General features: G+C 42.2%; 1 protein-coding gene across 1 annotated transcript; it reads left to right on the top strand.

The window, feature by feature from the left end:
* The first annotated feature begins 10,842 nt into the window (after positions 1 to 10,842).
* On the top strand, positions 10,843 to 11,691 carry LOC136070383 (uncharacterized). The gene has a single exon (XM_065780270.1). It carries the CDS (start codon positions 10,843 to 10,845, stop codon positions 11,689 to 11,691), a length of 849 nt encoding a protein of 282 aa, XP_065636342.1.
* The last annotated feature ends 511 nt before the right edge of the window (positions 11,692 to 12,202 follow it).

Genomic DNA, 12,202 nt, shown 5'->3' with positions numbered 1-12,202 from the left:
CAATGGTCTCGGATGTCCGAGGACGGAGTCGTCCTCAGACCAGTTCCTTGGGGACTGGACTTCTTACTTTTATCCTCGGACACTACATGTATCCTCGGCATAGGCTTTTGGACCTAGTTTGAAGTGGGCCGAGGCTGCCTGACTTTCTGGCCCCACAATAGCCCCTCAAAATCTTGCCGCCTGTATCCTCGGGCAGGAAGAAGGATTTTGACATACTCGGGCCTGCTTCGTGTCCAGTCGAGTCTTGTCCCCCGTCAGTACTGGGCTCTTTTCATCTGCACAAGGCGCGTTGCTGACGCTTCGGTGTGCGTAACGTGTCCTTCATTAAATTCAGGCAGCTCTGTACTCCCTACGTTCAACGAGGCAATGCCAATCTAATGGTGGAGGTTCGTCTCGCATTTATGGGCGGAAAAACCTGTACGGTTCCTCGATTTGGGGTATAAATACCCATTCAAATTGTTTTTTCCTCTTTTTCATTTGCAATCAAGAGTTCTCGCGCGTCTATCCTGAGTCCAGCCAAACTCTCACTTACATCTCCAGCATAAAAAGCCTGTCCGAGGAGCTTCTCCTCATTCCTGTAAGTCGCTCTATCTCTCTCTGAGCTCTCTTCCTCTCTACTCCTTTTCTTTCATTTGCTCTTCCTTAGTTCTTTTAGGCATTACTTGGGATGGGTAGATTTAAGAAGTATGTCTACACTGAGGAAGCGATGGATAAATTCGTCGCCGACTATGGGATACCTAGCAACGTAGGCTTGAGGTATTGTAAGGATGGAGAGTGGCTCCTTCGAAGGGAGAAGGGTGAGGTGGTGATTCCCATTATCGCCTTCCTCGAAGGGGGTATAAGAATCCCCATGGGACCGGTGATGAGGGGCTACCTTACACACTTCCGGCTAGCCCCCACCTAGTGCGCAATCAATGTTTTCAGGATTTTAGGCTGTGTGGACGCCATGAATGAGAAGATGGGGCTGAGGTTGACCCACTACGACGTAAACTGGTGTTACAACCTTCAGCTCCTAAAGGGCAAGTCATATTACATGAAGACAAGAGATGATAGGATACGACTTATCTAGTGCCTCCCTGAGTCTAGCAAGGGGTTGAACGAGGATTTCCTCATTGTATCCGGAGAGTGGCACGATGGCCTTCACTGCCCAACGACGGAGGGGATACCAGGTGGGGCAGTGGGAATAGGAGGGGGTTGAAGTTCTCTTTTTTTTTTTTCTTTTTTTTTTTGTTAGTGTAATTTGCTCTGTTTGGTTACTAACATGAATGTGTCTTCTTCCTGCAGACCCGCACACCTTCGAGCGCCACTTCAACCTGGTCAACAGGGAGGATTTGCAGAAAGTGCTAAAGGCGGCAGTTTTTGTGAATGAAGACGACCATTAAGTTAAGGCCGCCTACAAAATCTTGGGGTACACTCCTGTTCAAAAATCATTCGTGGCTCCGAAGCACGTGATCAGAGTAAACGACCCTCGGCTGTAGAAAATCACTGTAACCGAGGACGAGTTTCTGTTCCTCGAGGAGCCCTCCGTCCCAGAAGTCATCATATTGGCCAGCCCTTCTTCCTCCCATAGATTCGCCTAGGCCACAGAGGAGGATCTAGAGAGGGAAGAGGAAGAAGCTGATTTTGGCCCCGCCAAGAAAGAGTTTGATATTTTTGATCAAGTAGATCAGTCCGAGGATCCTCATAAGGACTTGGGCGATCCTCGTCTGATCGAAGCGGACCTTTTAGCGTCAGAAACCTCTCCTCGGCTAACGATGGGTTACAAGAGGAAACCCCACACCAGTCTTTTAGATTTGATCGAAGGCCAACCGGGGAAGTCCTAGCAAAAGCTTCCCCCTCCTCCTTCCAAGACTCAACCTACCCAGACCAGGTCGGTTTCTGCCCAGTCTAGGCTTCCTCCTCCTCCGCCTCAGACGAGTCTACCCTCTGGGTCCGTGCGTGCCTATCCCAAGAAGAAGAAGGGCAAGGGCAAAAGGCTTATAGGGGATAAGTCAATGTCCTTGCAGGATGAGGACAATACTCTGCGGCCCTCCAAGCAGATAAGGATAGGCAGCAAGAGCCAGGATAGGCAGGTCATCACCCCACCCGAGGCTCAGCCTGGCTCCCCACCCCAATGCTCCATGGGGAGCCTCTGAGGGATGACACCACCCTCAGGGACTTTAAGGAGGGCGAGGGTGCGCATGTGGCCGATGCGCTAAAGAGATGCCTGCTGCTCCTTGCGGATATGGCTAAGTTGGATTCCTTGAGGAGCAAGCAGGTCTTCCTCAGCCTTAAGCGGTACCTGGGAATGGTAAGAACCCCAGGACTTATGATTTTCCTGATTTCAACTTTTTTTTTTTTAGTTTGGCTTATTATGCATTGGTTATTCTGGCAGGCTGTCCAGGCTACCTTTAGGTTGGAGGCAGCGGCCAACGACCAGGAGAAGGCCCTGGACATGGAGCGTGAGAAGCGCTTACAGGCCACCCGGACCCTCAAAACCTCCGAGGCTGACCTCGCCACAGCCAGGGAGGAGTTGAAGGCGATGACCAGGGCTCGAGACAGCGCGGTGTCAGCTCTCGCTGGTGCCGAGAACCAGGCCAGAGAGCAGACAAGGCGTCTGGGCGAGGCGGAGGAGCAGCTGAAGATCGCAAAGGAGCTGATCGAGGATCTAAAAGTGAAGGAGGCTGCTGCCGAGGGAGCCCAAAAGGCGGCGGAGTGGACCAAAGGTGAGGCCCTAAGGGCTAAGGTCGAGGCGGATTTTGGTAGGGAAGAGGCCCTGGCTGCTAAGGAGGATGCCGAGGCGACAGTTTATGCTGAGGGGGTAGCTAAGATAGAAGCCGCCTACAAAACTTAAGTTCCTGGGGTATGCCGGCGCTATTGTTCCCAGGTCTGGGCTAAGGCCCTCAAACAAGTCAGGGTGGAGGCCTCGTCCGGCCTGTGGAAGCCGGAGAGCGTATACTACCTCCTCTGCCATCCGCGAGGCCACTCTTGATGGCACCAAGGCTAAGGAGGTTGTTGAGGAGGTAGGGGCTACCCCGGGTGAGGGGGCTTCGGTTGCTGAATCAGGGGAAGGCCCCAACGAGAAGGCGCCCCAAGAGGTGATGAATGTCCCTTCTGACGCCTAGGTCCCCACCACCGAGGAGGCAACCATACTTGCCGTGCCTCTGCAGGCTATCCCTTTAGGCCAGAGCTTAGAAGACCCTGAGGCTGTCGCTAACTAGCCATCCACTGGGGGTGAGATTGAGCAGAAGGAATAGATCCCTTGTCGTCCCAGTCTACTCTGCCTTTGCCATTTGCTTTGTCTTTTTTTTTTTTACAATGTAATGCAACTCTTGTCATGCAACTTTTAAGGACTTATTGCAATGCGAGTTTAATTTCCCTTTTTATCTGTTCTGGCTGTTTATTCGCTTGCATGCTATCCGCTCTTTTTTTTTTTTTACTTGCATAATTTTAACTCTAATTGTGTCTCGGCCAATCACGGCAGTAATTATAATAACGGGGGGGCGTGTATGCTTGGGCAGACCCTTTATGTCCCAAGGTCTAGGTAGGGTTTTGGTCCTTCCTAACATAGGTCCCCTGTGGGGTAGTTATTTTTCCGTAAGCTTGAGTTTGAGGCTCAATCAAGGCCTCGATTATGTCTGACACTTAGAATCTTTTTGAAGTAGTTAGTTTCCCCATAGGCTTGAGTCCGAGGACCAAGCAAGGCCTCGGTTCTGTCTAACACTTATGGTTCTGTCTAACACTTAAGACCCTTTTTGCAGTAGTTAGTTTCCCCATAGGCTTGAGTCCGAAGACCATGCAAGGCCTTGGTTTTGTCTAACACTTAGGATCTTTTTTACAGTGGTTAGTTTCCCCATAGGCTTGAGTCCGAGGACCATGCAAGGCCTTGGTTCTGTCTAACACTTAGGATCTTTTTTGCAGTGGCTAGTTTCCCCATAGACTTGAGTCCGAGGACCATGCAAGGCCTTGACTCTGTCTAACACATAGGATCTTTTTTGCAGTAGTTAGTTTCACTTAGAATGGCCATCGAAATGGGAGCTACATAATCAGGAGAAGCTTAAAATCTGGATCAAAAGAAACTTTTCATTAATAATAATAATATCTTTTCAGATTATTTACATTCCATGGGTGAGGTACAGGTTTTTCATCCAAATCTTCTAAATAGTATGCGCTTATCCCTGCTATTGAGGCAATTCGGTAGGGCCCTTTCCAGTTTGGTCCCAGCTTCCCCCAAGAAGGGTTTTGACAGCCCCTACGACTTTCCTCAGCACCAAGTCCCCCAATGCTAGTGGTCTGAGCTTCACATTGGCGTCGTATCTTTGCTTGAGTTTTTGTTGGTAACAGGCTAGCTGGACCATTGCTCGTTCTCTTCGTTCGTCAACCAAGTCTAGGCTCTTCCCCAGCAATTCGTCGTTGCTGTCTAGGGTGAAAGACCTCTTCCTTTGCGTTGGGAAGTTTGTCTCTAAGGGGATCATTGCCTTGGCACCATAAGTCATGGCAAAAGGTGTTTCCCCTGTTGACCACCAGGTTTGGGCCTCTTGATGAGTTACGGGAGTGGACCCAAACCCAGCTAGCCCTGCAATTAATTTGTAGAGAGCAGGGTCAAGAACTAGGCCTTAGTAAGGGGTGCAACGACCATGCATGGTAGTTCTTAGATGAACGCGAACAATGATGCTCTTCGGCCTTTCTCTTGGGAACTTGCAGTTCTTATGACTTCCTTCCTGATTGGTTACAGTTGCTCCCCTCCTTTTTTTCTCCTTCCTTCCCTCTTCCAAGAAGGGTCCCTTACATTATATACTCCTTTCCCCATTGATCCTAGCCCTATATTTGTTGAGCAACTAGGCCACTACTTGAGTACCTGTCCCATCAGCCTCCTCCCCATGCTTTCTGTGGGTTGCAGCAACCAAGGCAACACTGTTCTGTAATCCCCTCCTCATTAATGCGGCCAAGACGTTAGTTGTGGGCATTTAATGTGGAGGTGACAGCTCGTCTTGGACTTGCTCCTCCGCCGTGCTCCCATTATTGAAGCGTGGCACTTGCTCTTTCCTCCTCGGATATTCAAGAAGATCCCCCTTGATGGTGTGCTGCTTGTGTACTTCAATGGTCTCGATGTCCGAGGATGGAGTCGTCCTCGGATCAGTTCCTTGGGGACTAGACTTCTTACTTTTATCCTTGGACACTACATGCATCCTCGGCATGGGCTTTTGGACCTGATTTGAAGTGGGCCGAGACTGCCTCACTTTCTGGCCCTACAACTATATATATTATTTAAGTTCCTTTATTTACTCTTTTTTTTTTTTTAAAAAAAGTTCCTTTATTTACATTTGAATCTAGTTTTCTTGTCATAAAATTTTTTTTTTTTTTTTAAAAAAATCTAGTTTTTCCATCTATCTCCATTTGATTATACCGTTAAGTCATATTTCTCTCCAATAGAAAAATTACGTCATTTTCTGGAAGAATTACATTGAAAGCATATATAATTTAAATGACTGAATTACAAAAAAAATTAAAACCATAAGAACAAAATTGAAAACTAGTTAAGTTTAGATGATGCAATTTGTATTTAGTCTTTTAAAAAGTTAGGTCAAGTCTTCAGGAGCCTTATGAGTAACTAATATTACCCAATTCTTTCATAGAGGAGAATTTAAATTCAAATCTCTCTCTCTCCCTCTCTCTCTCTCTCTCTCTCTCTCTCACACACACACACACACACACACACAGAGACACACACACATATATATAGGGTTGGGTTCAAGTTACAGAGTAGGTGTAATTTTAAGTAATGTTACACCATTCAATAACTTGTTAAGGAATTTATATTTTGAAAATTCTACTGTTAGATTACATGTTCTATATGTTCTAAACATACATGCCAATTTTCATACCACTCGAATATTATTTATCATTCGATCCATAAACTCGTCTTTTATACATTATTTTAAACTACAAAATCTTAAATTTATACAATTGATAGAGACATAACTATTAATCTTTGATCACCTTGAAATTTTGCAAGTATGAAAAATATACAAAGATAATATAGTCCAACAGTCGATTTGTCAAAATTCCCATCGAATTAAAAAATATTGATTGGTGTAACATTACTTAGAGTTATACTAGGTATAACTTGAAACAATATTACACCACTTAATATTTGCAAGTATGAAAAATATACAAAGATAATATAGTCCAACAATCGATTCGTCAAAATTCACATTTAATTAAAAAATATTGATTGGTGTAACATTGTTTAGAGTTATACTAGGTATAACTTGAAACAATGTTATACCACTTAATATTTTTTTATTAAATGCGAATTTTGACAAATCCACCGTTAGATTACATCATTTTTGTATATTCTCCATATTCACAAAATTTTAAGGTGATCAAAGATCAATAGACATATCATCAATCAAATGTTTAAATTCAAATTTTTGTAGTTTAAAATAGTACATAAAAAATAAGTTTATGGATCAAATGATAAATGACATCCAATTGATATGAAAATCGGCATGAATGTGAAAAACATATACAACATGTATTTCAAAGGTGGGATTTTCAAAATATAAATTTTATAACAAGTTATTGGGTGATATAACATTATTTAGAATTACAACAGGTGTAACTTACACATGGTATGGTATAACTTTAAAGAGTTATACTTTTTTTTTTAATACAAAATAGAATTTCTACTCTAGCCTAATCTAAATGTATATGTGTGTGAAACTCCCTCTTAGAGACTTGAACCTCGGCCCTTACCCCTCACACCCCACAAACACTTATACTTGTAGAGTGATCACCATACCAAAGATGCGCAGTGGTGAGTTACACTTTTTATAAACTATTGGATTTAAGTAGATCCAACAATAAATATATATATATATATATATAAAACACTCATTAATGCTAATATTTTGATTAGGATCTCATTTATTATTCTTTATTTATGACATTCCATGCCTATCTCTATTCCTAAAATAATTCTCTCTCTCTCTCCTCCACCGAATGATATGTAGAAGAACACTAAATTGATGGATACCAAAATGATCATCCCAATTATAGGTAGCACTGCACTAGTGCATAAAGTGGTCATGGTGATCATGTGAATGAGTTTTTATTTTACTATGTTGACAGCAAGGGAAAAACAAGATAGAGAATTCATTGTAATCCAATAATGCTTGGGATTTTTGCATATACATGTTCCATATATACAAGTTTTACTACAAGTTTTATGTCAAAAGTCAAAACTAATTAAAAAAAAATTATAGTCTATATTTAAATAATTTAAAATAAACAATAATTTTTTTGTAGTAATTTAATCTTATTGAAATCTAGGTAATAGAGTTTCGCTTAAAATTTAATTAGTTTATTTACTAAAAAGCTGTGACAGAGAAAGAGAAAGAGAGAGAAATAGAATGTCATAAATAAATTATATTAAATGAGTTCCTAATCAGAATATAAGTATTAATGAGTGTCTTTTTTTAAATCATAGGATCTATTTAAATCTAATAGTTTAAAAAATATGTAATTTGAACCCATTTATATATATATATATATATATAACTCTAGATAGGTGGTGTGCGATTGAATTTGAAAACTAGAGGGACTAAAATAAAGTTCAATACAAGGTTATTTAAAGCTAGACACAAAAAGGAAAGGCTTTTTATTTTTATTTACTTTTTATTTTATATGAAGAGGAGGCTAAATAAAGTTAAGAACAAATTAATACTGTTTCTAAATAATTTGTAGCTATTAGTTTCATCCTTGAACTACTTCTCAAAAAAGAAAAAAAAAATTCATTCTTGAACCAATGCTTGTGTTTACTTAATTATTCAATGTTGTTTCTAAAAAAACAATAATAACAATTAATCCCATGTTATAATTTTTCCACATTCCTTTTAAAAATTGAATCTAGTGTGACTTTCATTTTCATTATATTGCTTTACAAAAGCATAAACTAAAGAGTTCAAAAGAAATTGGAAAACTACCGTTTATGTATCTATGGTTTGGCTTTATTATAACTTAGGTCATAAACTTTTTATTGTTATATTCAACACCATATATTTGGACTAAAATGAAACCAATTAGCATTTTTTGATTAAATTATTTATTCCCTTTTGGTTTGCGTGTATTACAACTTAGTCTCACAAACTTTTCAATTACTATATTTTCACCCCTAATTTTTTTAAAATAAAATCTAAAACTCAAATTTGAATGGAATTCGATTGATTTCATTTTAGTCATCTAATGGGTAAAATGTAATAATTGAAAGATTGTAAAATTAAATTGTAATTGGACAACATCATAGGTGGATATTCTAGCAAAGGATCAAAGGGGCCGCCAAAATTTTTAAAACATCTTGAATTTTTTTTTTAATCCTTAAAAATTTTATCCAAAAAAAAAATCTTTTATATTAAAAATTTTATCCAAAAAAAAAAAAATCTTTCATACACACACACACATATATATATGAAATGGCAAAGTAGCTTGACTTCTAACATCCTAAATCTTAGTTAAAATGTTTAGATATCTATAAATAAAATTAATATTTTTTAAGTATATAATTTATTTAAGAAATTATAAGGTTATTTATATTTATTTAAATAGAATCACAATTTCATTAGGATTGGACATTTATAAATTATAGTGAACATGGTTATGAGAACAATTATCTCGAGTAATAATGAGAAAACAAACAAGGGTTTTGTTCTTACACTTTTGCAGACACCTAATATTATAATCTATATTTAACCTCATCTGGAAACAAAAGAGTAATTTTACATCTCGAAGGTAAAATTGTAACTTTTAACTGTAATTTCATTCACTTCATATAAAACAAATCTTGAAATCTTAATGTGGGGGGTAGAAACCCAGAGCTATTTCATGGGCCTGGGACTCCCTGTTAAGGACTATTATATTTTCGAGAAGCAATAGGTGGTTGGGACGGTCCATCTGAAGGCAGGAAGCCCAGAAGTAAAGGGGGAGTACCGTCCGAAGAGGTCACCACTGGTCCGAAGAGGTTACTCCTCGGCCACAAATAGCCTTGATCAAACAAACGTGTGGAAGGTCCGAATAATCTTCCTAACAATCCCAATGATAATGATAAGTTCTGGGTGGATCCAGAGATGATCAGAACTAAAAAATATCTAAAGGAAAAGCTGCTACAACCGTATTTAATGCACTGCAACAGCTTTTCTGGCCGCATTTATGTGGAGAAGACCCCTAAACAGTGTAACCTCGGCTACCGCCACTCACAAAGAACTAAAGTAGACGCATGACGTGACATGCACTTGATTAGATACGCAGATGAAGAACAGGTGGACGATGGAGATGATAGGAGAGGATGCTATATAAAGAGGAGGGGTCCCTGATAATAGGGGGACGGAAGAGAGAGAAAAAGAGAGAAAAGCTTTACTGTAGCTCTGAATGTTGTAATCACTGTTCACTTAATAAAACATCTCTTCGAACATTCATTCATGGAGTTGTTCAGGCATCATTTCACGTTATCATCACTGCAATTAACCTAGCCAACCATTGTTTACTTCATAACCAGCCTAGCTCTTTCGCCCACTCTCTACAAATTTATTGTCCTAGGTTCGTTGGGCCTTCAACCCATATCTTTTGGGCTTGGGTTACAAAAAGAGACCCTACAATTGGCGCCGTCTATGGGGAGAGCTTGTGCAGGGGTGGAGACAACAGTAGGTGATGGCTGGACACGGTCAACAAGAAGTGGAGTCTAGGGCATCTCAGCACGTTGACCCCTTTCTTAACCTAGAGGGGAGACAGGACCGCGAGGGTAGCGTGCACACCGTGCCCTCTGGTCAGAACCAATCACATGAGGGGAGTCACATGTCCCATGCAGAGAAGAACCGAGATTTACAGCGGGAGATTGAAAAGCTAAAAAGGGAGTTACGCCATGCAAAGAGGAAATGGGCTCCCTTGTACTCTAATGAGGACCCTGAGGACAAGTCGGACGTCACTTATCAACATAAATCCAGGACACCGGCCAGCGAGTCCTATACCTATGAAGAAGAATCTCATTGCAAGGTGCAACGCAGAAGTCCACCACATGGAGACGTGGGAAACCACGCCATGAGCAGGGCTCTAAACCAGATTTCTAGGTCACCCTTCACGCGCAGGATTGAAGAGGCGAGACTTCCTCAACGTTTTAATCAACCAACGTTCACCATCTACAACGGTAAAACAGACCCCGTGGAACATGTGAGTCATTTTAACCAAAGGATGACTGTCTACTCCAAGGACGAAGCGTTGATGTGTACGGTCTTCCCTTCCAGTCTTGGGCCAGTTGCCATGAGGTGGTTCGATGGGCTGAACCCAAATTCCATCAGCTCTTTCAAAGAGCTCACCCAAGCTTTTGGTTCACGATTTGTCACCTGCCGAAGAATGGCCCGACCTTTGTCTTCTCTACTGTCTTTGAGCATGCAGGAAGGAGAGACACTGAAGGTGTATTCGGACAGATATTGGGAGATGTTTAATGACATGGAGGGCAATTTTGATGCAATGGCCCTAGAAACGTTTAAGCTCGGCCTCCCTACTGATCATGGTTTAAGGACATCCTTATCTGGTAAACCCGTTACTAGCATGCGTCAGCTAATGAACCGCATTGAGAAGTATAAGAGAGTTGAAGAAGACCAACAACAAGGAAAAGGCAAGGAGAAGGTTATCCCCTAGGAGAGGAGGGATTTCAAGTCGGATCGATGCACCAACAGCAAACCGAAGAGAGATTTTCTTGCGCAGCTAGGAGCAGCCAATCCCTAGACTGTCAACACCGTATTCAGAGACTTGGTCCATCAAGTTTTAGAAAAAGTCAAGAACGAGCCGTTCTTCAAGTGGCCGAACAAGATGGCAGGGAATCCTGACAGACGTAATCGTAATCTCTACTGCCAATACCACCAGGATCATGGGCACACGACTAAGGACTGCAGGAACTTGTGGGTTCATTTGGAACAACTAGTCGGCAAAGGGAAACTGCGACATCTCCTACATCACACCGATGGCCGAGGAGGTCTGATGAGTGCGGAGTCCCGAAGGGACGATCCTCTAAAATCCCCTCTGGGAACTATCAATGTTATCTTTGCAGCCCCAGGGAGAACAGGATCCTGGCCATCCAAGGTCATGTCGGTGGATCAGTTACCTGCGGGGGAATCTGGCCCAGGTCCGAAGAGGTGCAAACTGGATGATCAACTAGTTTTAGGTTTCTCGAACGCAGACAAGGTGGGCACTGTCCAGCCTCATGATGATGCGTTAGTCGTCACCCTCAGAATTGGGGGGTATGATGTGAAACGGGTGATGGTTGACCAAGGTAGCGCTACAGAAATAATGTACCCTGATCTCTACAGAGGGCTGAACCTCAAACTTAGTGACTTGACACCATATACTTCTTCGCTGATCCGTTTCGAAGGAAGAGTTGTTACCCCAAAAGGCCAAATACGACTACCTGTGCAGACTGGCTCAGAGGTGGTGGAGGTGGATTTCATAGTTGTGGATGTCTTTTCACCTTATACGGCAATTGTAGCCAGACCTTGGCTTCATGCACTAGGGGCGATTTCTTCCACCTTGCATCAGAAAATCAAATACCCATCCGAAGGCCGGGTTTGCGAAATCCGAGGGGATCAATCCATAGCTAGACAATGCTTAGTGGCTGCCATTCAACATGAGCCAGGAGCCGAGTCGTCAACTAGGGGCTTATAGCAACCAAAGCACCAATCATCGCCCACTAAAGATCCAGACAAAGGCGCAGGGTGCGAAGATTTGACAAAAGTCATCATTGGGGATAATCTCGAAAAATTCTTTCAACTCGGATCCAAATTGCCGTTGCAAGAAAAAGAGGAGTTAGTGCAACTTCTCAAGGAAAACCTCGACGTATCCGCTTGGAACGCTTATGAAGCCCCTGGAGTGGATCTGAAATTTATATGCCACCATTTGAAAGTAAACCCCATGATCACCCATAAGAAGCAACCTCCTCGGCGTCTATCTAAGGAACACGCTGAAGCAGTCAGAGAAGAAGTAGCAAAGTTCAAACAAGCTGGGGCTATTAAAGAGGTTTTCTACCCAGAGTGGTTAGCAAATATTGTGGTGGTGAAGAAGAAGAGCGGGAAATGGCGAGTATGTGTGGACTTCACCGACTTAAATAAGGCATGCCCTAAAGATCCATTCCCCATGCCTAAAATCGATCGGCTAGTAGATGCCACCGTCCGACACC

Source organism: Quercus suber, unplaced genomic scaffold (genome assembly GCF_002906115.3).
Source record: "Quercus suber isolate HL8 unplaced genomic scaffold, Cork oak 2.0 scaffold_229, whole genome shotgun sequence".
NCBI lineage: Eukaryota > Viridiplantae > Streptophyta > Magnoliopsida > Fagales > Fagaceae > Quercus > Quercus suber.
Note: the sequence above shows the minus strand (reverse complement) of the source record. Positions and strands in the feature narration are given on the sequence as shown.

What these genes read in the sequence shown, in the direction of transcription:
- LOC136070383 (XM_065780270.1), top strand. Translation starts at nt 10,843, where the DNA reads ATGGCAGGGAATCCTGACAGACGTAATCGTAATCTCTACTGCCAATAC.